The sequence below is a fragment of the Pomacea canaliculata genome, linkage group LG5, assembly GCF_003073045.1.
Source record: "Pomacea canaliculata isolate SZHN2017 linkage group LG5, ASM307304v1, whole genome shotgun sequence".
NCBI lineage: Eukaryota > Metazoa > Mollusca > Gastropoda > Architaenioglossa > Ampullariidae > Pomacea > Pomacea canaliculata.
In genome coordinates this window covers 19,322,119-19,349,856 of record NC_037594.1, presented here as the reverse complement: position 1 = coordinate 19,349,856, position 27,738 = coordinate 19,322,119, and the positions used below count along the sequence as shown (strand labels likewise).

The following is a 27,738-nucleotide window of genomic DNA, read 5'->3' as shown; positions in this document are numbered from 1 at the left end:
GTCCCATACATTATTCTCAATTTGCGGGACTACGCCGCACACTGCACCAGTTGTGCGGAACTTAATTTGACGAGAATAATTCTGCCGTCCTTCCCAATGGTGTAATGATCATTACAATTTCCGCAACGACTGGACGTCCATCGGCGTTTCACATAACCGATTTACTTCGGGACACTTCCGCCACTCCTTGAAAGCAGGTGGGCATGTCTGGTCTGGAATTCTTCGAAAAAATCTGAAGACTTCTGCAGGATCAAATCCATTTTTCATGACGAACCACGTGGTCCAGTTTGCAGCATTCTTTAAACAACAGATTTTTATATGCACATTTCCCCCGATATGTGTGTGTGTTAGAATGATTATTTTAAAATTGTCTGTTTGCTGAATGTTTTGAATACTGTTTTGGTATGTTAAACAAGAACACCATGATAAACCGTTGACAATACAGACATGGGCGATACGAATTTTTTCAGCTCTGTTTTAATAACGATCATCTTTATGTTGGTTTTGATATTATGGGAACACCGTCGTTGACCTAAACATCGTCATGCGGCGCATGACTGTATTCTGTGTTATGGTCTGTGAACAACCCAAAGGTACGTGAGGAAACAGGGACTTGAAAAAAGGTGAATATTTCCACTGTCTCCATCCTGCCCTCCCCCAAACCCTCAGATGTTAATAGTAAGTCTTGAAATGACTCTAGGTTCCATGCAACGCCAACTCATCAATCCACATGCCATTCACAGTGGAAAGAAGGCGTGAGGTTAACCAGCCCATACGCAATGAAGCCTTTTCTTTTCGAGGCAGCTTTATCACAGCGCCTTAAGACCAAAAGCAAATATTTAACTGAGACGAAAATATTTGCTTCCTAATCCTCAGTGGCGGTCTTATAAAATTAAAAAGGAGGTGAAGAATTCCTGTCGTCTACTGTGATCTCGTGATGGTCATCACGCAAGGCATGGAGTAAAAAAAATGATGTACTGCCCTGCCAGTAGTATAAAAGTATACAAATACATTTAGGTGCGGTAGACAACTTGATAATATTCATGGACTGCTTACAGTTTTGACTGCTTTGATCTCAGTGTCATTTCAACCAGCTACCTCATAACAGGAAGCTATCCTGTGAGACGGAAAACATCTCACCAGGACATCAGCTGCGAGCCTACATCTAAGCCTGAAATTGAACAGAGGTGCCCCGTACATGTGTAGTGCGAAATCAAGGTAATTCTGTCCATGGTTATCAAGACTGATTGGGCTGTTTGCGTCTCATATAATACTGGCGCTATAATGGGCACAACAGTGAGGGGAGTATCCAGATGGTCCCCTTAACCCCCGACCAAAACAAGGTACTCTCACAGCAGCATGTCGTAAAGTTTGGTGATTCGTGATTTTCTGGAGTGGAGTGTTATTATGACGTTAAACAGCAGTTGCTGGTTACGATTCTTGTTAGTAGCAGGTGTGTAGCTCTGACCTTGTTGTGAAGGCTGCTTTAATAGGGTAAATTAGATTGATTTTCTTTTCTGCAGGGTCAACAAGTAAAGCTTGTTTGTTTGTGTTTTACGCCGTGTATTCAACTAAGGCTATATCACGGCGAGAAAAAGTTGAGACACAAAAACACCACGTGATATGATCATATCCTTAACAACAAAAGCCAATACAAGGAAGACAGACTTAAAGTCAGGTGACAATGACTGCCATTGACCAGGAGACTGGAAAGTGGCCTTGGCAGCCTGGTCCGCTCGGACATTGCCAGGAATGCTAGCATGGCAAGGGGCCAAAATTAAAAAACAGTGTCGTTGTTGTGACGACGGAGAGCCGCATGAATTTGGCAAAGCTGAACCACAAGAAGGTGGTCAGAACGACTTAAAAGAAGAGATTGGAGAGCAGAAAGCGAGTCTAAAATGATCAAAATGTTTTGCTCCGAAGAGCAGTGAACGTGCTGCAAGGCTAGAAAGATGGCGTGAAGTTCCGCAGAAAAAATAGAGCAGCCATCCGCAAGGCGGACTGAAGAAGCCTGGTGCCGTTTGGAAGTACTGGAGCTGACTGTAAAGAAAGCACAGAATCCGGGATAGTCAGAGAAAAGTTCCTAAAGGCGTTGAAGAAAGATGAGTTCACTGGTTTCATCTTTTTTAAAAGCTATACAAGATCAAGATAATTCTCTGGAACAGGAAGAGTCCAAGGAGGAGCTGGCAGGAGAGGGAGAGGCTCTACCTGTTGAATATCTACTCCCGCAGCTTGTGAGTGCTAATGGTTTCTGCTCCATGGTACGAATGGTATACAGGGCAGCACGTTGGGGTAAGCACAGTACGATAAGCAGCATTGCCAGGATGAGCTTTCAAGCAACAGACATAGGATAGCATAAGTTTCAGATGACGAAGAGAAACTGGAGGCTCACCAACTTCTGCATGCAAAAGTGGTACGAAAGGCACCCAAACAGATGCGGAGCCTTGATGGTGAATAGGACCAAGAACATTGAGATAGAACTCCCGAGTAGAGCTATAAACACTTTTCAGAATCAAAGGTTTACCTTGTCAGTTTTCAGTGATACACAAAAGGCCTTCAATAAAGTGTGGAAAAATGGACTGCTGATGATGCTCCAATGCAACGGTATCAAAGGCAAAGTGTACTGCTTGACCAAAAATCACCTGCATAACAGACGATTTAAGGAACTGGTAGATGGTCATTGTAGCTGGCAAAGATATCTGATGCTCATTGCTTTATCATATCTCTGAAAATCCTGATATGAAATGTCAACCAGATACTATTTGCTATCAGCATGAAATTCTCTATTGCTTGCAACCACAATTCTTTCAAGTTTTTAGGCATTTACTTTGAAGAAAGCAGTTAATACTAACTTTTCTCCACCCTTTTTTAACATTTTTTTGTACCATGTGATAGTTTATAACACAATAGTGATCTTTTCCACCCATCTCTTTACGTTCACATAGCCTGGTAAAGGCAGCTAAATGACTAACAAACTGGCCCTTTAAAACACCGATGAGATTATGTGCTAAATAATTGATGAAATACCATCACTAAGGCAAAAGAACTACCAGCATGCCATCTCCTAAGGTTTTTTAACAGATTTATTATGTACATTTGCAGTAAATTTACAACTTTCTGGTTAAGTCTCAGTCACTGTCAATAAAAACAGCTAAATGCAAAAGCAAGCACTGCTCTACTTCACAACAAAGACTCTGTAGGAAAAAAAAATTGCCCTCTTCCAGGAAAAAATAGCAGAGCACAAAGAAAAGATTAAGGCTTGTTGTAAAAATTCTATGAGTTATCAAGACACAGAAGACAAAGTATCAATGAAGTCTGCTACTGACATGGTGAGCAGGGGAACCTTCACAACTCAGCTCAGGGCTGCATTAGTCCTTCATATCTTTATGGAGAAAAAACCCCAAACAAATGTTACCCTAATAATAAATGAAGACCCCCCCCCCCAATTTAATGTTTTAATTTGGAACACACATCCTATAAAGCTGTTATGCGTTAAGAGTTTCTGTTTTATCTAATTTGTCTTAACACATAATAGCGTGATAGTTGGTGAGAAGAACAAAATAGGCATCTAGCTTACGACAAGCTTCAATGACTTTCTTAAGGGCAGAATGTGATTTCTGCAGCAGTCATGTCCTACCACATCAAATGGTGCAAAAGCACTTCACAGTTTATACAACCATTTTGTTGATATGTCTATACTGAGAAAATAATAAAGTGATTTCAATAATAAGAAATACAACTTCAAAAAGAATATGTACAACCTAATATTTTCAAGGAAGAAGACCACTGTAACCAGCAGCAAATAAAAAAACAATAATCATCATTACAGAACAAAGATCATCAAAACCTGCAGAGATTCTATGAAAGAAAGGAAAAAAGGTCAAATAATTTAATACACAACCACAAATAGAAGCAATCTTGTTTAAAATAAAACTGTTATGTAAACATCAAATATGGTAATGAAAACCAAGTGGGTATCACGGGACACAATCATTTTAGACAACCTTGTGAACAAAGACCTAGTCAGGGTTGTGTCTGTCATACAGTTCAGAGGGATGTAAAAGTCTTTGAATGATCTGTATGTTCTACTTACAAGAATTATAATAAAAAAAAAAAAAAAAAAAGGCAAATGCAGCACAAGTTGTAAATGAGCTGAATGGGCAAACAGATATGAACAGAAATTGTTGTGGTTGTAGGTAAGTGAACAGATTACACACATCCCACTTTCCCCGAACACCCAGCAAGGTAAATACTGCCATCAAAAGATGATTTGTCTCTCTGTACAGGTTATTTTGATGGCAAGCATCTGAATATAAGTAATATTTACAGTCAAATGGGAAGTATCTTGACTTGAACAACGAATCTATGACAAAAGAAATATAAAGAATAAAATGGTGGACATGTCCAACTATATGGCTCTAAACCTACCCTGATAATAGGTAGGTAAAGACTGGCATTTGTGACAGCAGAATCTGTGGGTAAAATCCTGTTCTGGATACTTACATCTGCTTTATTATTTAATCTTCTGGTAGATTGTGGCCCGTGGAGTCTGCTAATGTTTAAAGTGTAACGTTGAGACTACTCTGCCAGCATTAACATCTGACAGAGCAGAAATAGCTGGAGGTTTTCTTATTAAAAAAACACAGCCTAAATGTTACCACCACAATGTTCATTCACAACATCACATAACATGACGGAAGGTCTGTATATATCATTAGCAAAAGCTGTCTGCAGTGATCTCTTGAAACTCGCTCAATGCTTTGATTGGTTCAATGTGTGATCGAGTAGCTCCCTTTCGAACTTTAGCACTGAGTTCACTTGGATCTTCTCGTCTAACAAGTGGCTTCTTGGCTGGAGCTTTCATCTTCCACAACACCACAGGTTTCTGCAAATAATAATAATGTCATTGCATCAAATGTTTGTTCTATTTTTTTTCATGTGTAGCTGTAGACTTCCTGATGTTCATTCGATTTTACAATGCCAGAGATCCGCATTTCTCAACCTTTACTTGTGACGCCAGGTTAGGGTTAGGGTAGCTTGTGACGCCAGCTAGGGGGTCTGGGGGACTTGGAAGGTGAAAAGATATCTCTTAATTTAATAATTTAATTTTTTAAACATTGGTAATAATGTCGTTTTCACTTGATCAATACTGAAATATGGATAACCTGTCACTTATTCAATTAAAAAAGACTTCACAGATTCTTAACCCGGCTTTAGAATTCCCTTTTCATGTTCAAATATCCCAACTGCACTATACCTGTATCTGAAATTGGGCACAATGAGGAATTCAAAAGTGTATCTGGACATATGTCAACAGAACCCCGTCAAATAGCAAAATTAGAAATAAAAGTAAAAATACTTGATCTTAGTATAATTTAATTTTACAATGCAAGCTAATTTCACTAATACCAATATGAGATATGAGACACTTAAAAAAAAAAAAGAAAGAAAGGACCGCCTTCGTGACCCCCTTGTCAGCATATGGCCCCCAAGGGGAACGTGGCCCACAGGTTGAAAACCGCAGTCCTAGACTCAGTACATTTTATTGAGGTGTCAATAGAAGAAATGGGAGTAGTAATTATTATTCAGGACATAAAATATTGAAAGTAACTCACCTGTCCATTTCTTTTCTTGTACTGTGAAAAAAAAAAGTTTTGTTCTTCATTATCGTGAGGTCAGAATATTGGATCTGATAAATATCTTTAATTATCTGAGAATATTCTACTCATACGACTGAAGAGAAATGTTGAACTTTTACCCACTTAGAGAGAACTTTAATAACAAAGTTATGCAAGAAACACAAAATCCACATCTTCCATCTTAAAAAAATGGGATAAGCATGATCATCACATTCTCAGACCTGAACACATATTTTCTATCTCTTCGCTTATTATGTATATAGATTATAAAAAAAAAAATCAAAAAGACTTTAACGATAAAGACTCCCCACTCTGCCATAAATAAATGAAAGAGTGAAACCACAAAACAAACCTTGGTCGAAGCTACATAACATGCTTTAACTGTCAGCACCACAGCATTCATTAGGTTTTTAGCAGCATGAATAAGTGAGGTAGCACTGTCCAGCTGTTGAGAGAGTGGGAGAAAAAAATTTTTTCAAATCACACGATATTCACAGATCAGGCGACATCCACAGCAGTTGGCTGATCTGACAAGAAAAGGTTTTTAACAAGTGGTGAGCACAACTGGGACAAAAGGTGATGGATGGGGAAGAAACAAATACCCAGAAAATTACTGGGGAAGAGGGGTTGTCTAAACTCAAAATACTGACCTAATAAGCTTAAAGAAATACATTATCAGATTTTTTGAGGAGACATTTTGTTCAAATAAAATGTGAACTACCAGAGGATAACCCATCAAATATGATGCCACGTTTCTCTGTAATAAAAGACACGTAATAGATCTCACTCCTGAAACGATGAGCTCTCCGCTGACACTCTGTACGTCTGCCTTCACTTTACTAGTAATGTTAAGCTGGTGACAGTAGAGTGCAATCCTTTGCAGATATGCTTCAAGGTCCTTCTTAGACACGGAATCTGGGCACTTAAGAAATAATAAAAATCACATAGGTATCTCTTGCATCAGGGTGCATACCATTTTACAACTATTGGTAAGAAACATACCCACATTTAAGCTATACTGTATGCCTTTCAGTGGATTACTGGTCTGAAAATTCAACATATAGAAGCTAAAAGCCTCAGAAATCTGTGATCTATTTGCACGAAAAAGCATAGCTCAGTGGACCACAAAAAAATGCAGTGCTTAAGAGACTATCAGAGTAGGTGCTATTTATCTGACTTGCAAAGACTTGTCAGACTTACTTGGTCGGCTATTGAACTTGCCAACTTGTCAAGATTGGAGCCCACTTCTGAAATTTTCTTGGCAGCGCTAATTACATCCATAGTACTTTTCAACGGTCCACGCCCCCTGAAATATCAACATTACATTTTGTTCAGCAAAATGTTAAAGACACCCTTGTTCAGCTAAAAACTGTCCCTACATAACAGGTGTCTTCTTGTTGAAAGTTCCCACATTTTCAAAGCCAGTATAGCCTCTCTCAAAATAAGGAATAAGTGGTCCAAAAACTGGCAGGTCTATGGATCCTGTTGCACAGAACAAGCATTATATATTTTCCTTTCTTCTTCAAGTTTTTTAAAAAGTCTGTGGTGACCTAATTTTTCATCTCTTTCCTTAAATGGTGACTGGCTTTATATAGAAAATCTGTAGCCACAGAACAATACTTCAATGATCTAACTGCTTCATAACTTTGTTGACAAATGTTTCCCAATTTGCAGCAGAAGACTCTCACGACTGCCTTCTTTAGTAAAATATACTCTCTACTTCATTTTGATACAGGAAGTTGCTGCAAATAGACATAAGACAAATTCTTATGCATATGAGAACTGCGAAAAATGTGCACCACCAGCATACACTATTTACTATGACTATTTAAAAATTAGTGACACTGAGGTGAAACTTTAGCAAAAACTGTCCATTCATGATAGGTAAAGGGATGAACTTTGCTGCTAAAATTTCTGTATCGGCCTTTTAGCAGGTTCCATCAACTGGTCTGTGTTGAAAACTGATTTGTACAGATCAAAATGGGGCTAAACATGGGAGATGTCTACTGGTCAGAGGGTCTGCACACAGCAGGTATTACTAACAGATGACAAAGGCAAACTAATCAAGTTTTTAAGGCTGTTCATACCTGGTGAAATCAGTCATTTCCATCATGATGACACACATCTCCTTTGCCATGACAATAATGTCATTGCCAGTATCATCCCACTTGGCCACTTCAACATCCAGCTTTGCCTTTTCTGCCCGGAACATTTCCACCTGGGCCTGAATTTTCTCCCGCTCTTCTTCAGGCAGCTGCCTCATCATGGCACGGTCACTCTTACCGAAGTCATCTGGGTCTGCCATACTTGCTGTAACAAACAAAAATAAATTTTAGCTATTTCAACACAAGGCACATCTTGGTGGCATATTAAAATAACAACAAAAACCCCATCCCCTTCTTCTTGATTAAATAACTGATGAGGGGAAGAGACCAATAAAGTAAGATTTGTTAAATGCCTTCTATGCAGAAACAAATCTGCAAGAAAGCACACAGAGGTATTTATACCACATTAAATAAATATAAATACATCAGGAGACCATCAGAAAATAGGATATTTAACTCCAAAAAGATGAAGACTGTATGATTATACTTCCTAAACCATTTACTATGACAATGGAGAGTCAGGAGAATTAACTGTGGCAGAAGCAGATGCAATAAACATATCTTTATCTGGCATGTAGCTATGGTAGCTTCTTCATTCCAAAAAAAGAATATAACTCTGCATGCCTGAATTTTAAAGAATAAAGATACTTAATTTGATAAATCTGAAAATTCTATCCACATTTAAATAGACCCAGAGAAGTACTTACTGTATGTTTCATATTCATCTTCCAATTCAACCTCACTGTCAGACTCGTCAACTTCAATCTAGAAAGAAGAGACAATTTCCACATTAAAAAAGTGTGTTTTCTGTTCTTGTTTTGGTCAAGTGTACGTATAAAATCTGAGAACACCTCAAACAGGCAATCTTCCATGTAGCATAAAACTTATATGTGGACTTGACTGAATATTATTCACAAAAAACAGGTCTACAGCATTACTTACTCCATTCAAAAGAACTGCTTGTCGGATGTCTCTAACACCATCATAGACCAGTCGACTGGCTTCAATAAACTCATTCTCATCTATATCTAGTGGTGGATTAGAATTGAGGGCATCAACAGCAACTTCAACTTTCTCGGCAAAGTTTGGCATAACTGCAAATCAGGAAACAGAAGTCAGATTTTTTTCTTTTCAAAAGCATCTTCAAAACAATCTGAGAAGGCACTATTTTTTAACCAAAATAATTTATGAACTGGCTGCTGCTATTTTAAGAACTTTTTCAATTAACTGATTTGATTTCAACATCACTTACTTTTAAACTATTTTGGAGAAATAACAGAAGTACTGAAGGAAACTCACTTTGATCTCTAAGCATCACAACAGCCTCCATTACTCGCTCTGTGTAGCGACCTGGCTCAAAGTTGTCCATCTCAACTGTAACAACATTACAGACACGAGCTGAGCGGCCACGGATAGCACCTGCTGTGCGATCAAGTGTGTCTGCATCACACTCCTGAAGTGCAATGACACATTTGTTTACATCCTCAAGAATGTGGTTCTCTGTAAAACAAAAAAGACAATATGGTTTACTTGTCTTACCAAAGAAATTATTTTTGATTCAGATCAACTTCATCTGCATATCAAGTGACATCCACAAAGCTTTTACATATTCAACATCCAGTGTTAAGCCACACAGTTCTTATTTCATTGCTAAAGTTAAGAAATTCTGACTGTTCCCATAAAAAAAAAACCTCTGTTCGTGGCTGTTAGCTTTAGATGTGATTGTGTTCTCCACTACTGAAAGTAAGTGGTTCACTATATCAACTTTTCTCAAATTTTTTCCTATCTGTTAAGAGGCTATTTCAATCCTACGAAAAAAATTGCAACACATCCTTTGTTTAATGAAATTGTAAAGCCAGACTCTGGCCCACCTGAAACAGCTAGGAAGTCATGGATGGTTGTGATATCATCAACAGACTCAGTCAGGAGGCGGACTTGTTTTTCCCAAGCATCTTTAAAAACATCCATATTTTCTTGCGCTGCCTTTGATCGGGGACGTGCAGCTAACACTCTGGCTGCATTAACCACCTGAACAAAGAAAGAAGTATTCCACATGCTTTGGCAAAGTCTACCTTCAATGCTACCAATGCCGAAACATGATGCTTGTTTATAAATTTGTTGCAAAATCCGAATATTTCATTAAATTTAATAGTTTGCAAAATAGGTAATCCCCAAAAGCAGGACTGTAAATCACAACGGAAAACTAAAGTGCTTTGAAGTGAGTCCTGACTTAACAGGACAAGCCAGTCAGCAAAGCATTTAAAATATCAACAATGACCTCAGAAATGATGCCTTGAGACTACTCATGAAATCTGCCAAAAATACAAATAAAGCAATCCAAAATTAGCTGAAAACTATGCAACAAATATCAGAAAATTATTTGTCAAATAACACTATTAAAATATTAACAAGCTGCTCAGGTGGAGGTTTTTTCCTTTAACCTTGGCACCTTTCTATTTTGTGAAAATTAAGAAACATAAGCCAAAACTAAAAAAAGCACAATGCCTACTTGTGGACATAAGGCATCAATTTCTGCTGCAGCCATGCGGACAAGTTTGACACCATCCTCATTGCTGGACATGGAGCAGGCCAAATTTGCAACCTATAACACACAAGACCAGTATACAAGATTTTCAATCCTTCCATATGATTGGTTTCCACAGCAGCAAACGTCTTCACAGTTACAATGTGTTTCAGACACTGTAATGTGAACTGGGTAGTGTCAAAAACATATAACACTATGCATAAATGAATATATAAGGGAAGAAACAGTTGGCTTCTTCAGGGATTGTTTTATTGTAAATTATGTTTGCTCAGTTTACATGGATTTGTACTTCAGTTGAAAATGGTAATGGTAAATAATGGTAAGTAATATTTGAAGTCTAATGAAATTTGAAATCTAATTTGAATTCTAATAAAATATATCATTTTTTGGCACTTATGTTTGTATATATTGTGTAAATAATTTTTCTGTAATTTTTGCCTTGTAACCTACATTCATGACATGAGCTCTCTCCATTCCATACAATTACTATCTTTCAGTTGCATTTACTAACAAAACCTATATTTCTTGCAAATCCTATCCCTTAAATATTTTTTAAATGCTGTTTAAAATGGTATGTGATAATGGCTGTCTTTATTGTAGGTTAATAGGTGTATATATTGGAAAACACTGTACTTCATCCCACCACTACCATTCTAAATGTTCAATCATGTTGCTTTTTGTCTTTGCTGAATGAGTTCAAATTACGATGTTTTTAGAAATTAATATGTTCTTTTCCATTACCTGCTTACATTTTGATATGCAAGATTGTGCTCCATTTTTTAATGTGATAAGAAGTTTGCATATTTTTATTAGAAAAGTTGATGCAATAGTTTGTGCTCTTGTCATCTCTTCTGTGTGTGTATTGCAGTTTTCTTGTTGCTACTTAATTTTTACCTAGTCTTTTCTGTAAGGCACGGTGAGCCTAGCTTTTGCTGAGGTACAGTGCTCAACAAGTTTCCTAATTATTATTTTAAAAATACTTGAAGAAAGCAGTTGAACATATGGCATGAACTTTTTGGGCAAGACCATTACAGTTCAACATACTGTTGAAAAAAAGAAAAGAAAAAAAGATGTAGATTTAAATAACACAGAGATCCACATACACATACTCACCTCCACCAATTTGTTGGCATGTTCTGTAAACACTTGAGCATATTCTTCCACTCCCCTCTCATCTCCTGCTTTTGCAGCTTCGATCAGCACAAGAAGTGGGACATTCGTTTCAAGAAATGTGTCAGATACATGATCTACCACTGCCTTCCGCAACTGCCAGAATCGAAATTCATTTCTATAATGGTTGCACCTGAGAAAGAACTAGATGCTACATTCTTGGCATCACTGACTCCTCACTTTTCCACATCGTAAACTTCCTATAAAAATAATTACCGCAACATTAAACCTAAATGAATCTTTCATTATAAAGTAAAGATATTTTTTACATTTAATAATAATAAATGCAAAATTTATAAAGCGCATACTCACACTCATAAGGAGTATGCCCTTAGTGCTTAAGAACAGGAATGAAACATGGACAGCATACGAGGAACAGGAAAACAAATAACATATGAACTATAAAAGAATAAATAACAGTACTAACGAAGAATAAAATCAAATACAGAAAACACAAAGAGGAACCAAAGAACAAGACCATTTCTGCCACAGTCAACTGAAAAGCATTAATAGCAAATATTTTGAAAACAGAGTTATGTGCACATATACAAGCAGTTGTACACTTAGGTATTCAGGTATGCATATGCCTGCTTATGAGGAAAGCAGATGACTCTTGGCTATGTCCTCATATTTTTGATGCATCTAACTAAATCATACCTGTCGCCTCAAGTCTCTTGTCTTCTTGCACATATTATCAATTGCCCTCTCAAGATTTTCACTAGGTTCTCGTTGGCCAGCCTAGAGAACAGAAAACAAAGAATATATACAAACGGCCAAAAAAAAAAAAGGCAATGTTTTAACTAAAAACAGGCTACTTTCGAAGAGAAACTTCAAATTAAAGAAAACTACTCATTCAACAATGTATTTCAAAGAGAGAAAATGTTCTCTCCAGAAATTTATGTAATAAAAAACCCCAATAATTTTGACCTGTTTATTTCTAATAGAGGGCTTCCCCACAACTTTCTAATAGTCATAAAAAATTGTTGATAGCATTTCTGACTTAGCATATGAAATTATCTTTCATTTCCTTCTCAGTTGTTTTCTAAAATATAGAAATAACTTATAATAAGAAACAGATAGGAAATCTTGTGCATTTTACTAGCATGCCAAAAAAAAAAAAAAAAAAAAGCCAAGTGAACAGCATCCAGGCAGAATGTAATATGGTACATGCTGGCCAGTGCATATTTTAAGAAATGAGGGAAGATAATGTTTGATCCATTAAATATACAGAAAATATATGCATACAGGCATTCCTATCCCTCTTCTCCCCCCACCCCCGACTTTCTGCTTTGTTGAAAGTCATTCTGTACTAAATAGGAAAAACAACAGCAGTGAAAGACAAATGTTTTCCAGTCAAGCTGTAAATACAAGTATTTCAGCTCAATGAAAATGAGAGACTTATAAGAAAATTTTTAAGAAATAAAAATGAAAAAAATGGCACAGCAACATAGTAAAAAATAAAAACAAAATGGACGAGTTTTAACCTAACTCAGCAGCTTTGCCTTTAACACAATGATAACAAGTGAATTAAATCTTAGGCCCACCCCAAAAGTGTATAGATCTGCATATAGATTTCATGCAATTTTTAACAGGCAATGCTTCTGAAACTGGGGTTTCAAAGCACTGGCATTGTATCAAGCCTACTCATGTTGTGACATGCTTACTTTTTGGTGTCTTGAAGAAAAAAATCTATAGCCCAAAATATTTACAGTCTCTTCAAGAAGATTCAAGGGAAAAAAACATGCTTCTTTCATCATGAATAGTCAAAGATTGGGGGGAAAACTTCATTTGTGCATGATACTTTATGACAACATGCATCACTTAAAAAACTGTTGCTTGATAGAACTTAGGAAAAGATCAGTTATGAAAATATATTAGGATTACCATTCCAAACAACATGGAGGTTCTGGTTAGTGCAATGCTGATTAAGAGTTACATCAGAAGGGCTTAGGAAGCTACAGCTGCCCTCATTTTAAAAATAGTCTTCTTATACTTAAAAGACTAATTTTTTTTATTAGCTTGTTTAGCAACCTACTTTTGGCTTCATCTTGCAAAAATCATGCATATCAGACATGCATAAGTTACCCGCTTTGGCACACTTGATGGTTTTCTGCACTGTACCCAACCCAAGATGTAAATATGTATCACTCTATACTGCTTAACAAACCTTTAGTCTTCTTACATCTAAGCACTCATTTTCACAAGTACACAAGCAAATAATACAAACATATATAAAGCTACCACAATTCTAATTATTTAAAAATAATTTTTTGAAATCTTTCACAACCTATTAAACAGCATGAAACATTTCTCTTTTGAAACAATAACATTAAAGGAAAAATGTTAATACCATAGTTTTGAAAATATAAAAGTACTCACATTCTTCTCATACTCTGTGAGCAAATCTTGCAGTGCTTGTCGAACAGCATTGCATTGCTGCACAATACGTTCTCGTCTGTCATCTCGGGTGCATGATGAATCGGCCATAAGAGCTGCCCCACTTATGATACTTTCTAATCGTTCCTCTAATGAAGGTCGAGTGCGCACCTCATTGTAAGCCAGAGGATCCATGATAATCTTTTGCTGCACAGCACAACGCAACGACATATGCATAGGTACAGCTATATTTAGACAAAGATAGTCATTAGAGGTATACAGTTATATCTAGTAGTCATCTTGTTAACCTGAAAAATGAAGACCTCTACATATATGTTCTCTACTTACATCTAGTTCATCAAGAGCAGCAGCCAGTTCCCCAGGTCCCTCATAAGGATGAGCATCAGAAGAGCCAGTGGCTTGAACCACTCCAGTTATGGTGTTGATGGCATCACAGAGCTGCTTGTATGCATAGTCTCTGTTGGCTTTTGCTGCTGCAAGCTCAGGATGACGAACATATGCCTGGTAAAAAAAAAATGCATTATCATCACTCCTAAGTTCAACAGTTATCCCCCATTTCTCTCGCCTATCCTCATTTATTCTAACAAAGCTGTAAACTTTTTAGTCCTTAAAAACAAAACTATCTAGTCATATAAATGAGACAAACAGGCTTTATATAAAATTTAAATCCACTCCTCCATGCTCTAAAATAAACAGTAGGGAAAGAAAAATAACTCATTCTATTTTTCGACTACAATTTATATAATTTTGTTTGATTTAACTCACTCCTTGCAAAATATGCAACAGGTAAATTGAATCTGACAAGGTTAGAATTTGTGTAATGTATTCACACATCCCAATATCTATTCCCATTTGAGATTTAATCAGTTAAAAATGAACTTGCCACTAATTGCAAATACATTAAGCTTTACAAAAAAAAAAAAAAAAAAAAATCCAAGAGGATTATAAGATTTACCTTGGATGTTGTCAGTAACATCATGCTGTTCTTTTTCAGCATTGCACGGGCAGCTGCTAATTCATCACGTCGTCGGGGATCTTTTAAATCCTGTGTTGCATTGTAACAAATTAAAACATACTGGAAATAGCTGGGAAGATAATGCTCATCAGAATAATATGAATAACTTTACATTAATGGAAAAAATGTTTATCTGATTATTTATCAAGTGGTATATATAAAAAAAGCAAAGAAACAATATGTGCAAATATAGTCAATAAAGAATAAATTGGCTTGTGTTAATTTTGGAAGCAAAAAAGCTACACTGACAGCTTGTCTCTTTGCAGCCAGTTGTGAAAGTTCTGCAACACTCTTCCCAAATGCACGGAAGCCATCCATTAAACCTTGCTGGCTCGTGGCATTCATGATGTGCTCAAGATCATCCTCCACCTATAAACACAGTTTTCTTAGACTTTAAATTGAATTATTAAAAATATTTCATGAAATTATTTGTGTTGTGACTTACATAAAACAGTGTCAATTAAATGATATCACTTCTTCTAGAAAAAAATCCTTTGAACAAGGAAAGCAGGTAAGATCCACTTAGAACAATTGTTCAGCAATAAAAAGTTCCGCTGTAGGGCAGATTTTTATTATAATGATGATAATGAAAGTGCATTTCACATTGTGGAAGTAACCTCAGTATGTTGTGATCACAAAAATATCAATAAACTGACATTAAAGCACAAGTAAACGCAAGCACATGGACGAAGATAAGGAATTAAGAAGAGAATGGAAAAAGTTGCTAGTCATGGGAAGCATTTCTAAAAGAAGTGGGTTTTGAAGACATACCTGAAAACTTTGAATGTGGATTCTATCCAAAGAAAAAGGGAAAGATAATGCCAAATGATATCGCCAGAGGAGGAGAGTGTTGGCTAAATTATTTTTGTCCGATGCATGGCACAGAAAGTGAAGGACAGGTCACAGATAAAACAGAGCGAGATATAGGAGGATGGGGATTGACAGAGAGAAAATACACTTACAGAGTGTCCTGATTTTAGCAAAAGGTACACATCCACCATGTCAGCCAGAATCAGCAGTCGAGTGACAGCAGATAGCAAAGCACGGGCGGCTCTCACCATAGCACCACGTTTCACTGATGAGCATGGATCAGCAGCAAAATCCTGCGATGCATCATTCATGGCCTCACCTGTCAAATTAAAAGAATGTTAAAAAAACCTCATCATTTATCATTACATAGTCAGTACATAATATATGTGTTAATCCTTCACTGTTCAGTTGTCTTAACCTCATTGTTCCTCATTCCACTTCAGCAATAGCATAATAAAAAAATAGCTTGCTCTATTTGGTCAAGCTGTAGTTTTGCCATGGTGTGTTAACTCTTCTGCAATGTGAGCAATCCGAGCCAGCCTGGCACTGAAGTCTTCTGAGTCACCATAACATGCGTTTTTGTAATTAGGTGCACAAAAAGTATGCTCTGCTCACATACAAATGTTTGCAAATACACAAATAAACTTTTAAACCAAAAGGAATTTTTACCAGCTAAAGAGTTTTCATTTGTTCATCCTTTATAAATACATGAAAGAATGTTGGACATTAGTAGGCGCATTGTATGCCAAAGTAAACAGTAATGTCGATGATCATGTTTTTGCTGTACAATTGACATGGTTGAAGAGCGCTATGCATATAAACAGCCAACAACAAACTGGAAGTGATCTACCATAGGCTTGGGATGAAGGTCATATACATGCATAATTCTCCAAATTTGTCCATATGGGCTGCAGGCCCATAAGAATAAGAAGCATACATGTCTGTCTCATTGTGTACTTGTATGTATCCTATCTTGTAACGGATATTCTTTGCTTGGCCCTTAAAATTTACATGATGATGATTATTATCATTATGCACTTAATATACATTTATGTTTCTATGAAAAAAAAATGCTTATAGATCTGCTGAAATCTGCATTTGCCATGGCAGGCTGGATCAAAGATTTCACGCACCATTTATGGCCAGCAGTCTGTATGTTCCCCCACTCCAGCCCTGTGTACCGTAACGCGGGCGCTCACCGCGGATGCTCGCGGGCGCTCACTCACGCCTGTGAGAGCCTGTGATACCCTTCGCCCACCGTGGGCGCCTGTTAAAATGGCAGCTGACAGCGAAGTAGAGAATATAATTTTGTTGATGGACATATTTGACAGCGACGACGAATTAATAGAAGCAATCTATTGCAGCGCCAAACAATATACTTCTATAGTGGCATTCATTTGGGAACTAAAGAGGAAAAAGTCCATGAGAATTAAAAAGAAAGAACAATGCGGTAGTCAAGCATATCACGTAAAAACAAACGACGAGTAGACTTTCTGTTGTTGTGGTCCCGATTCGAGTTTCAAGATCGAAGGCAAATTCATCTACCATCTCTAGAAAGACATGACGATGAAATCTGAACTTTTAATACACTTCTTTGTCGTCGTATATATATCTATCTGTTGCAAAATACTTATTTATTAGAAGATAAACCATGAATATCATTGACACGCCTAAACTCGACAACCATGGCGGCCATCTTTGTGCCCGTGGCGTACTACCTCTAGAGCAAGTATGCGTGCGCCTGCGGACGCTCACTCAAATTTCGCTGCGGTACGGCCCGCCCGTCATAGGCGCCCGCGTTGCGGTACGCAGTGCTGTATTACAACATCATTCTGCTAAGAGGTATCTTTGCTACGTACCACCACAGAACTTCATTTCCTGGGTTTTTTCATTTATACACTAAAGAAAATCTTACATTAGAGCAAAATGAAATACCATAAGCAGCATTAGAAAAGAATATGTTTGAAAGCATACACCACACTCAAATTATTTTTCTGATATATTTTTAAAGAAGACCAACCTGTTGTTCTGACTTCTTCAATTGCAGCTATCATGTCTGCTCGAACTTCTGGGTTTTCTTCTGCAATTTCCTCTCCTTTGATAATAAAATTCTCTGTTGCTTTTTGAACTGCGGCACTTAAAATATGAGCCTTTTTTGAACGTCCTTTCTTTTTATTAGAAGGTCCACTCTGGTTCACAAGGGTGGTTACCTGTGAAAGAGAATAAATTATTCACTGATAGGCTTCAACACATGTAATAGCACTATTTTACTCTTATCTTTAATTCTTCAGATATTTCCAAAATATACTGAGTTTAGACCATACGAGTAAATACATTAGCTGATGTACTTACAAAATGTTTAAAGTTTAATGATGAAATAAAACACAACTGTGAACACCTTCTGAAGTAGTGTTGCTTAAAATATGCATTCAATAACGATGACAACTTCGATAATTACAGACCACCCTAATCAACAATAATACTAACATAAAAATATAGGACATTCAAACAATAAATCATATTTATTCAATGACCACATATTTACTAAAATTTCAATCTTTGTTTTTTCTGAAATAACTTACCCCTGATCTCTCAATATTGTTTAATATATGTTAAAAAAAAAAGGCAAAGCGCAATACTGAATAGGCAATCAACCATGAAGTCAAGCAAACTATAGGAAAATGCAACTGACCTGCGTAACAAGGGGTTCCAGAGTTTTTTCTACTGACTTGGTTCGGATCTCTAGGTTCTTGGGATCCCATTTTATTTGTAGCACCGCACTGGTCGACATTTTGGCGGTCGGAGTGCAATCTAAAATATCCAACAACTGATGAAGTTTACTGAAGGGACTGACAGTATAAACAGAGTACTAGTGTTTACTAAATTGAGTCGCTCGCTACGTAGACTACAGTACAGTAACAACTCTTGAGATTAAAGTAAAAGACACAGTCAATCAAATAACAAATCTGACTTAATTACATTAAAAAGTATATGAATAATAAAGGATGTATTTAAATAAATAGAAACCCACTACCTACACCTGCGGGTAGCCGACACACCTAAAGGCGATGACTAACAAGAGCTTCTATTTCCGGTTGTGCATCGACCATCATCACCTTCTCAATCCTAAGAAAAAAATTATAAGACAAAAACAAATATATAGATTAAAGCTTTAATACTTTAATCTATTACTAGTGAGTATATACCTAATACATAATCATAAGTCCTAGCTATTTGTCCTTAGTTTACTTTTGTCACATCAGTCGGAGGTAAACAGAAGAGCCGCATTCCTAAGCAGTCACGTGTCCCTTTGGAATGCTTAATGCCGTTTATCAAAGACGGAGATCTCTACGCTTACTAATCGTGTTTCTATATTAAACCGACATCCTGTTATTTTCCCCGTTCCTTTTCAATCTGTATATTAAACCCTGTAAACACAGTGATGTTTATTGTTGTATTTTAAGCAAATTCCTTTGAACCAGTATGCACGTACTGTACGCGTGTCGCAAGCATACATCATTTTAGTTGAAAACTACATACAAATCAAGGTATTATACAAAGTACTGAAAGAGATGAGCAGTCTAATACAAAGCTCAACTGATTTTTCATATCACTCTTGTTCGCTTCAGATATTGCATAAATGTTATAAGAGTAGTGAGGCTGATTTATGATGCACATACACTACTCTCTAAGAACACTGTACAGCACTGTGTTTATAATTATAATCTTTAGTCTGTGATAAAATTGTTGTATATGTAGTGTTGATCGTGTAAATCGCAAATGAACATAATGCATAACTGGAACGTAAACAGGAAGAAATCGGTTAAAAGGAACATATGACGCTAGCGTAATTCTACTTCCTGCGAGTAATCACGTCCATGTAATCATCTACACGTGTCTGGTAGTGTGGATGCTTTCTACTATTAATAAGGTAAATTATAATGTACTACAGTTGTGAAAGCAATCGAGTCAAAATATGCCATCACTTTTACAAGGTGCATTTATCTGTAATTTAATTATATAATTATATACAGGCATTCGATATCGTGCCTGTCTCACTGTATCTTAGCTCTTTTCAAGTAACGTTACCGGTTACATCTTTTGCAGCATGGTGTTTTTTAATTGCAATGCATGCGGAGAATCTTTGAAGAAGAACCAGGTAGAAAAGCATTATACGACAAAATGCCGTAGATGTGAAGTTCTTTCCTGTGTTGACTGTGGAAAAGAGTTCTGGTGAGTCCAACGTTTGGTTTTCGAAAGCGTTTTATCGAAATTGTTAATCATTTTAATATCTAGGGTAAAGTCAAGTTTTGCATGCATCTTTTTAAGTCTTTCGAAGTATCTGCCGTCTCAATCACGGTTTATGTTATAAATCACAATAAACAAGACCATTTACAAGAAAAATAATGCCACTTTTATTATCCCTTGTGCCTAGCGTTAGTAATAGTGTAGTAATTTGTGCATCATTTTGTTTTAGAAATAAAACATCCATTTAACAGGATATGTTTTTGTGTATGTTCTGATGCTTAAGGTAATGTGGACATCAAATGAACATGGTGGAAATGTATTTTTGAAACAGGGGCGACAGTTATGCAAGTCATAAAGTGCATCAGTGAGGAGGAGAAATATTCAGGCAAAAACTATGTGCCTAAAATCAACAAAGGAGAAGCAAAGCAGGAGCAGTGGATACAGGTACATTTGTTTGAACTGTACTCCACATTAGTTTATTCTTTGAGAGATATATATTGGAAAACATGAAAGCTATTTTCATTTTCACTTGTATTGCTATTAAAAATTCTCATTTTTTCCTGATCTTTTTGGTAGTAATAGATTAAAATTTTTATTTAAAGAACAAATACTATACAGGCAGTCCTCGGTTACGTCAGCCCCGAGTTATGATGTTTCGTGGTTACAACACATCTCCCATTTACTGTATAATGCCTTAAATTGCTTCCACTTAAGTGGTTTTGCATAGTAAACGTCATAATGCCAACTTTATGGGTTTTTTTTATTACTGTTTATTATCCCTGTTTCATTTCATTATTAAACATATTTTATGTGTGTGTTTTTTTTTTTTTTTGATAGGTACTGTTTTAGGATAGGTATTAAGATAGGATTTATGTACGGTATGTACGTATGTTCCGACTTGCAGCGAAAATCGGTTTATGACGCGACGTAGGAATGTAACAACATCGTAAGTTGAGAACCGCCTGTACAGCGAAGACTTTTGAACTCTTATAGAATACTTAATTTTACTGATGAGCTGGAAAGCAGTGAAGTGAGTAGCATCAGTGAGTCTTCTTTTATATTATCTTAAATTTAGTTCATGAACATGAAGAAAGTTTCCCCATGGCTGATGGTGAGGAGGGTGGTGGAAATCAAGAAAGATCCTGACCATCCTGCTTATGTGAATGATAAAACTGAAATCAATGGTTTTAAGTTATTCCCAACTTTATAGATGGAGATTTTGATAGCAGGTGGTGTAGAACTATAAATCTCCAAGGATTTTCTGCTCAGTAAAATTTCACTTCTTGCCCTGGACTACAAGGCCTACACAAGCTGCCACTCTGGAAGGAGAGATCTGTTTACATATAATAAAGCAGTCAGATCTATATAAAACAGAGAGATTAAATTTTTTAGATCAGCCAAAAGTAATTTGTACTTGATGTCTGACCATTTAAATCTACTGCCTGCAGGACAAGGCTATCAGACAAAAATGTGTCCTTTTTTCCCTGCGTGTAAAGGCTTTCAAAATTTGGTTAGACTAACCCCATTCCTTTTGAATCTGCAAGAAGAGTGCACTTTAAGATGGTTTGAGGTAGGAACCATTGATTTGTGCTAATTTTATACTTTTTATGTCTTTTTCTTTTCCCTTCTGACTTGTTTACATTTTTAAAAAATAAGGTAACTCCATCTCATCCTTGTGTTATGATTGAGTTCAGGTTTTAAAGAATCATTCAACTGCACCATGTGTCTTTTGTGCCTGTGATCTTCCTTTACATGAAGGGTGATGTATCTTTCGTTTATTTTTTTGATAGAAAGTTCAAGCAGCCATCCAAAAGGCTCCTGCAAATCCAGGGTTGAAAAATTTGTTGCAACGCCTGGAAGAGTTCCCAAACATTCCACGGAAAAAAGCTAAATTTGAGGTGATGGATTTTCTGGCAAATAAAATAGCTTAATTTTTTAATTTATTACATTTGTATGTGAGACTGGTGACTAAGTAGAAGTTTAATTTATCCAGAGTCAAGACGGGGGCGTGATGTGCTTACAAGGGGGGCGCGAAGGTGGTCATTTTGTAAAAGTTTGTTATACTGGTATTAGTGAAATTAGCTTACATTGCTAGCTAAGGGGCGCGCGGACGTACCTTTGTTCGTCAGGGGGCGTCTCAAGTAAAAGGTTGAGAACTGCTTGCTTAAAGTGTATTTTGAAATGAGTTTATAAAAACAACTTCTGATATGTGTCATTCTTCTAAGGCATTTTAAAACAGCTTATTTATACAGAAAAAATAGTTTTATGCTGTCACTTTGATAGTGCATCATAAAATAAAATTTTTTGAAACATTAAAATAATGAAACATGCATTGATGTATCGTGTGTGCACATACACTCTCTCTCTTATGCTGAAGCCCATCTATGTATTATTTACAGAACTTTTTGAAGTGCAGTTTGCGTGTACATAACTCTTCACTGATCAACCAAGTGTGGGACTTGCTTATGACAGAGGCAGAACAGGTGAAAAAAGCATTTGCATTAATTTTGAACTTGTTACTTGGTTGATACATAATTAGTTTTGTTGCAAAAGTATAGTTGCCATTTTGTGCATGTGTGCATGTACTGTATCATCTGTCCGCATCTGGTGCTGTCAATCTTCATCATCACTACCGACAGGACTCTTGACAAACAAGCAGCTGTTTGCTTTTTATCCTCCATATGATCGTTGCTGGATTTCTGTGATTCCTTGCTCTTGATACCTCTCAGAGTTCAGAAAGTGCAGAACTCTGGTGCTCAAAAGCAAGGAAACGGGACCTCTCCGTTATTTTTTAGCTATGGTACAGCATAGAAAATACCTTCCACTTATGATTCTTTTAAACTTGCATTACTCTTATACATAGTCCACTTAATGCTACTACCCCATTCCCTCTCACTCTTTTTGTCTCCTTTTATCTCTTTTAGATTTTCCATTATCCTTTTGTTGGCTGCTTTTATTGTCTGTTATTTCTGTCTTCATTGTCTTTTGTACTTCATCGTTGCCTATCTTTGTTACTTCATGTAATCCATATTGACCCCATTTTTGCTGCACCAAATGGCCTTATGACCCAGCTTCTGTGCCATATAAGTTGCATGATTTTATAATTGTTGTTATTATGTTTGTTTACACGTGAAATATTCAGTATAGTTGAATAGTTTTCTGAAACAGTTGATGTGAACAATGCCTGCAAATGTACTTTTGTTCTTTTAGAATGGTGCTGGTAGTGTGTCTTCTAATGGTGTAGATAAAGCAGTCAGCAAAGAGGTTAAGCCAGACATGTTAGACAGTGATCAAACACAACAGGAAGACAAAGTTAGTGAAATTTTAGACTCTGGAAAGGAATTAAACAAAAGAGAGAGGAAAGAGGAAAGAAGAAAGAAAGCCCAAAAGAAAGAGAAAAAAGATAAGCTTAATGAAGACCATATTAAAAAGGATGGGGAGCAAGAAACTGTTGGGAAAAAAGGCAAAAGAAGAAAACGAGAAGAGGAGGATGAGGATGAAGAAGGCAGTAAAACTGACTGTCAGCCAAAGAAGAAACTTAAAGGTAAACATTAAAAATATATTTTTAGAAAAAAATGACAGTTCTATGAACTTTGAATTTATGTTGCAGTTATTAAATAAATGAAGGAAGAAAGGTAACCTTCAGTTAATTTTAGTAAAGTGAATGAATGGTTTTGAGAAAATGCCATTTCTGTTTTATCTCTCCAGAGACTAAAGAGGATGGCAATCCAAATGAAAGGCTTCATGATTCAGCTGAGACAGATGGTGAAGAACACGAGACAGACAGGAGAAACGCTACTGCAAAGAAGCAAAAGTTTAACTGGACCTCAACAATTGTGGCTGTTTTAAAGGCCAAAGGAGAACTGTCGCTAAAGAAATTAAGGAAAAAGGTAAACATTGCTTTTAACTTCAAAATTTTATCAACTTTGTAAACATAGAGAATCGTTAAGGTAATGAAACGGCTTCCAGTCTGTAATGATTTGTAAAAACAGAGATTGTGCGCAGTAGGTGCATGTATATGCAGATTGAAAAAGGGAAAGATTGCTAAACTTAATAAAAATGTTACTGACACATGTTGACTTTTGACCAGGTTCTGGCAGAATATGCTGCGCAGGCAGCTGGAAGCAAACCTGAAGAGCAACTGTTAGCAAAATTCAACAAAAAGATTTTGAAGACACCACAAGTCAAAGTATTCAAGGACAGGGCTAAACTGAGGGAGTCCTAGCACTACTGAAAATCAAACCTGGCCAAATGGAGTTTTTTATGCTTTGGATAGTAAAAACATACTGTCAAGTCTTGTATTATTTTACCCCCCTGGTATTTCAGATATCAGCTTTGTTGTTAACTGCAATTATTGTGCATTCACTTTGTGAGACATAGCAACCCACAGTACTTGGGTGATGCGCATAATTGTCAGCATGGAGACGTTTAAGCTCTTCATCATGTTTGATGGCACATCTTGTTGAACTTGCAATAAAGAGCTATTTAAAATTTAAAAGCTATTTGGAGGTGTTGTGTTGAATTGCTTTGTGTAGATTTATAATTAAATAAATCTTATTTAATTGTGCAAATCATTGTGGTTAGCTTGATTGCCTGAAACCATCTATAGAGTAGACCCCCTTCATTGATAATGACATATTGAATATTTTGTGCAGAAGAAAACATCAAACATGCAAGATAAATTTGCCATATCGATCACATGATCATGCAAAACATACTATTTACCTTGGAACACTATCATTCCCTCATTACTTTAAAAACAAACTCTTCCTCATTTTATCTTTCGATGCAGAGGCAACATTATTGGCCAACTATATTTATTGAAAAAAATTAAGCTGTGCAATTTATAGCCATAAAGAATTCAATTACTGAGCTTAACATCATGCAGTCAATTCACAATGTACACAGGGCACAATCCTAAATGGTCATAGTGATTATAGATACTGTGCTCAATTTCCTTTGGGCTTGTATGCTATAAAACATGAAAGGCAACATTTAAAATACTTTGCAAAATAAAGTTGTGGAGCAACACCAACCTGCAAAGTTCTAAGCATCAAGAGAATGGTACTGATATTAATTAAAAACATATTAATTCCAATTTTCAACCTTGAAGCCAAAAGTGCTAACAATTTTACCCAGAATTCCATGGACATATAGCAGAAACACACAGCTAATTAACAATGGCAGTTATTTGCTCATTTACCATTTTGAAGTATCACAAAAGAATGCACAGAAAAGTCTGAGCACACAGATGTTCTAAGACATTTGAAGAATCATTAATAAATGATCTGAGTGTTAAGAGATTGTGTCTCTTTCTTACGTTTAGCAGAAGAAACAACTTTTAGCAGCTCATAGATATAACAAAAGAAATCCTAGATTCTAAACAATGAATTTTAAACCATAAACAATACAGTACTGTTTTGCACATTCCTTGAAGGTGGTGATCATTGGCAACCATTATATGAAATATATTGGATGATGTGTATAAGGCCCACTGACAACCTTGCGGTGAAAAGGAAATTTTTCCTAGAGAGGAATTACGTTTATTTCTGTTAGAAATGCATACTATGTACCTTTATCCTACTCAACCCAGCACAGCAAGATCTAAAGGAAGGTCTCCAACTGCCACCTCAAAGAAGATGAACGTAAAACTCTGGGCAGGAAAGATCTTGTGAGTAGAATGCGCAGGAGATATAAAATGCCAGGGTACTGCTGCTTTGGTAGTGTCTAAGTAAAGGGATCACATGGGGTGTACTTGACAATGGAGAAGGAAGTGTGAAAGTAAGGCTGACCCCCTCCTTAATCACCCAACAGACTCTGGTATAAATCTGGGGGAAAAAAGGACCATCCAGCAGTGGTGGATGAAAGGCAAACTCAGACTGGTGTCGTGTTCTAAGCGCTGGGAGGTGTACTTCGTGAAAGTGATCAGGTAGAGGTGGACTGGATATCGGTATTTGCGGCAATGATCAATACCACACATACCAAAAATGTGGGCTCCATTTTAACTTGTTTTTTCCCCAAATTTCTCCAGTGCATCTTGAGCCTCTAGATCAAGCAGTCTCTGCATTGGAGGACCACATTGCTTTCCTAAAATCAGTCTCATAAGGATGCTCTGGTGTGAAAAGAAGATGTGTTTCACGATAAAACAGGCGATGTTCGGTGAGGTGATCTGAAGCAGCGTGAGAAGTCTCTAATGTGCACCTTGAGATCAGCTAACTTAAGCTTGCTCAAAAAGTTCTCAGTGCCGTTTCAAAAGATGAGAGGAAGACTCTATGTTACATAAAACAACTGCAGTGCTGTCAACCTGATATCATTAGCATGTACAGGTGGTCCTCGCTTTATGACGTTACGTTCCTACGTCGAGTCATAAACCAATTTTAGCTGTAAATCGGAAACATACGTACATACTGTACGTAAATCCTATCCTAACACAGTAATTATCAAAAAACACATAAAATACATTTAATAATGAAATGAAACAGGAATAATAAACATTAATAAAAATAAACATGAAGTTGGCATTACGACATTTACGACCCAAAACCACTTAAGTGGAAACAAGGCTTTATACAGTAAATGGGAGATGTGTCGTAACCACGAAACATCGTATTTCGGGGCTGACATCATCCGAGGACCTCCTGTACATGGTTGACAAGAGCAGAAGATGGAAGAAGTCCAAACTTTATGGTCTCAGTGAAAAGCTCATCTTTATAAGGCCACTGTTGCTGTGTGTGGTCTCAGGGATGATCTCCTTTCCCCCAAATGATCAGAGTGAAGTGTTAAGGCAAAACACTGGATTAAAAACACATCTTGTGGAACCTGTTTAAGTCCCTTACCTACAGCTCCACATTGCCCCTGAAAGAGATCAAAGCCGCCTGTATGCCAAGAGCCACATGGTTAGCCAAAAAAGAGTGGAAAGGGAAAGATACGCTTCCTCCCACCTCTGCAGCTGGTATTGCTTAGGACTTTGGGCCTAGCTCCTGAGAGAAAACCATCAGTGTCTGCTATAGCCAGCGATGAAAGGCAAATGGCGTTGCACAGCTGGCTTTTTCAAACTATGTTGATGAGTCTAGTAGGATAAAGCACAGTATATATATATATATACACATTTCTAATCAAAATAAAACAATTTTGTACACTCACACTACAAATAAAAACAAAGTACGCTTCAGCTACGCCTAAGAATGGACAAGAAACAAAAGAGCATAACAAATCTGACTGACTGTAAGCTACATGAAAGCATTGCTATGTTGCATCGTGGTTGGTTCTGGGAGCACTTCAATCTTTTTTTCCCCCTACTATGAACTTTTAACCGTAGTTTACCTCTTTTCAGTGCTTCATCTTTTATTTCCTTAAATGCTGCTTGAAGCAGTCACAATAGCAAATAAATGTCACCATAGGAGTTTATGTGAAAGCAAAATCGTAACCTGACAAAATTTCTTAAATATTAAAAAAAACCAACCCCAAAACTATAACTTTAAAGGCAATATGAAACATCTAAAACTGTATGGAAGGCAAGATTTTCAGTGAGCTTTCTGCTAAATAAAGCCAAAGAATAAAGTGTTCTTGATAAGCTTACGAAAGATTGCACATACCCTTGAAAGCAACACTGGAATCCTAATGGTAAGCAGGTTTATACATTTTTTTTAAATTATGAGATTTATTCATTTTAACTTAAAAATCGTGCATGAATCATGTGCAGCTGATCAGGTTGAATGTTGACTGGAATAGTATCTCCTTTACCACCAGGACATGGGACGCGTATACGACCCACTTTTAAACTTTCTCCACTTTTCTCAAAGAGCATCT

The 27,738-nt window shown here is 36.7% G+C and overlaps 3 protein-coding genes across 8 annotated transcripts in view; 1 reads left to right on the top strand and 2 right to left on the bottom strand.

The window, feature by feature from the left end:
• Window positions 1–3,065: 3,065 nt before the first annotated feature.
• Window positions 3,066–19,021, bottom strand: LOC112563500 (catenin alpha-2-like). Of its 4 annotated transcripts, XM_025237420.1 has the most exons (23): window positions 18,931–19,021; window positions 18,720–18,807; window positions 18,374–18,492; window positions 17,702–17,891; window positions 15,834–16,000; window positions 15,121–15,240; window positions 14,812–14,901; window positions 14,184–14,357; window positions 13,839–14,042; window positions 13,545–13,574; window positions 12,117–12,197; window positions 11,403–11,555; window positions 10,254–10,346; window positions 9,616–9,772; window positions 9,044–9,244; window positions 8,687–8,838; window positions 8,452–8,509; window positions 7,727–7,949; window positions 6,840–6,945; window positions 6,427–6,561; window positions 5,992–6,084; window positions 5,616–5,636; window positions 3,066–4,885 (listed from the first exon to the last, which is right to left on the bottom strand). In XM_025237420.1, the coding sequence occupies exons 3-23, from the start codon at window positions 18,470–18,472 to the stop codon at window positions 4,715–4,717; spliced, it is 2,718 nt and encodes a 905-aa protein (XP_025093205.1). In that variant the 5' UTR covers window positions 18,473–18,492; window positions 18,720–18,807; window positions 18,931–19,021; the 3' UTR covers window positions 3,066–4,714. The 4 variants fall into 4 exon arrangements, with proteins under 4 accessions (XP_025093205.1, XP_025093207.1, XP_025093206.1 ...); XM_025237422.1 differs by lacking the exon at window positions 18,720–18,807 and having other exon boundaries at window positions 18,888–18,992; XM_025237421.1 differs by lacking the exon at window positions 18,931–19,021 and having other exon boundaries at window positions 18,716–18,822.
• An 83-nt stretch (window positions 19,022–19,104) lies between these two features.
• On the top strand, window positions 19,105–24,431 carry LOC112563501 (cell growth-regulating nucleolar protein-like). Its single transcript, XM_025237425.1, is given in 9 exon segments — window positions 19,105–19,229; window positions 19,789–19,914; window positions 20,261–20,281; window positions 20,283–20,373; window positions 21,720–21,827; window positions 22,329–22,412; window positions 23,140–23,473; window positions 23,638–23,819; window positions 24,020–24,431. Coding segments are annotated over 8 exon segments (1,080 nt in total). The 5' UTR covers window positions 19,105–19,229; window position 19,789; the 3' UTR covers window positions 24,155–24,431.
• Window positions 24,432–24,703: 272 nt separating this feature from the next.
• Window positions 24,704–27,738, bottom strand: part of LOC112563498 (dynactin subunit 1-like) — a 29,687-nt gene continuing 26,652 nt past the window's right edge. For all 3 annotated transcript variants that reach the window (XM_025237417.1, XM_025237418.1, XM_025237419.1), the window contains one exon: window positions 24,704–27,736. In XM_025237417.1, the coding sequence (XP_025093202.1) occupies window positions 27,599–27,736 (138 nt within the window). In that variant the 3' untranslated portion in view covers window positions 24,704–27,598. The remainder of the gene's footprint in view (window positions 27,737–27,738) is intronic.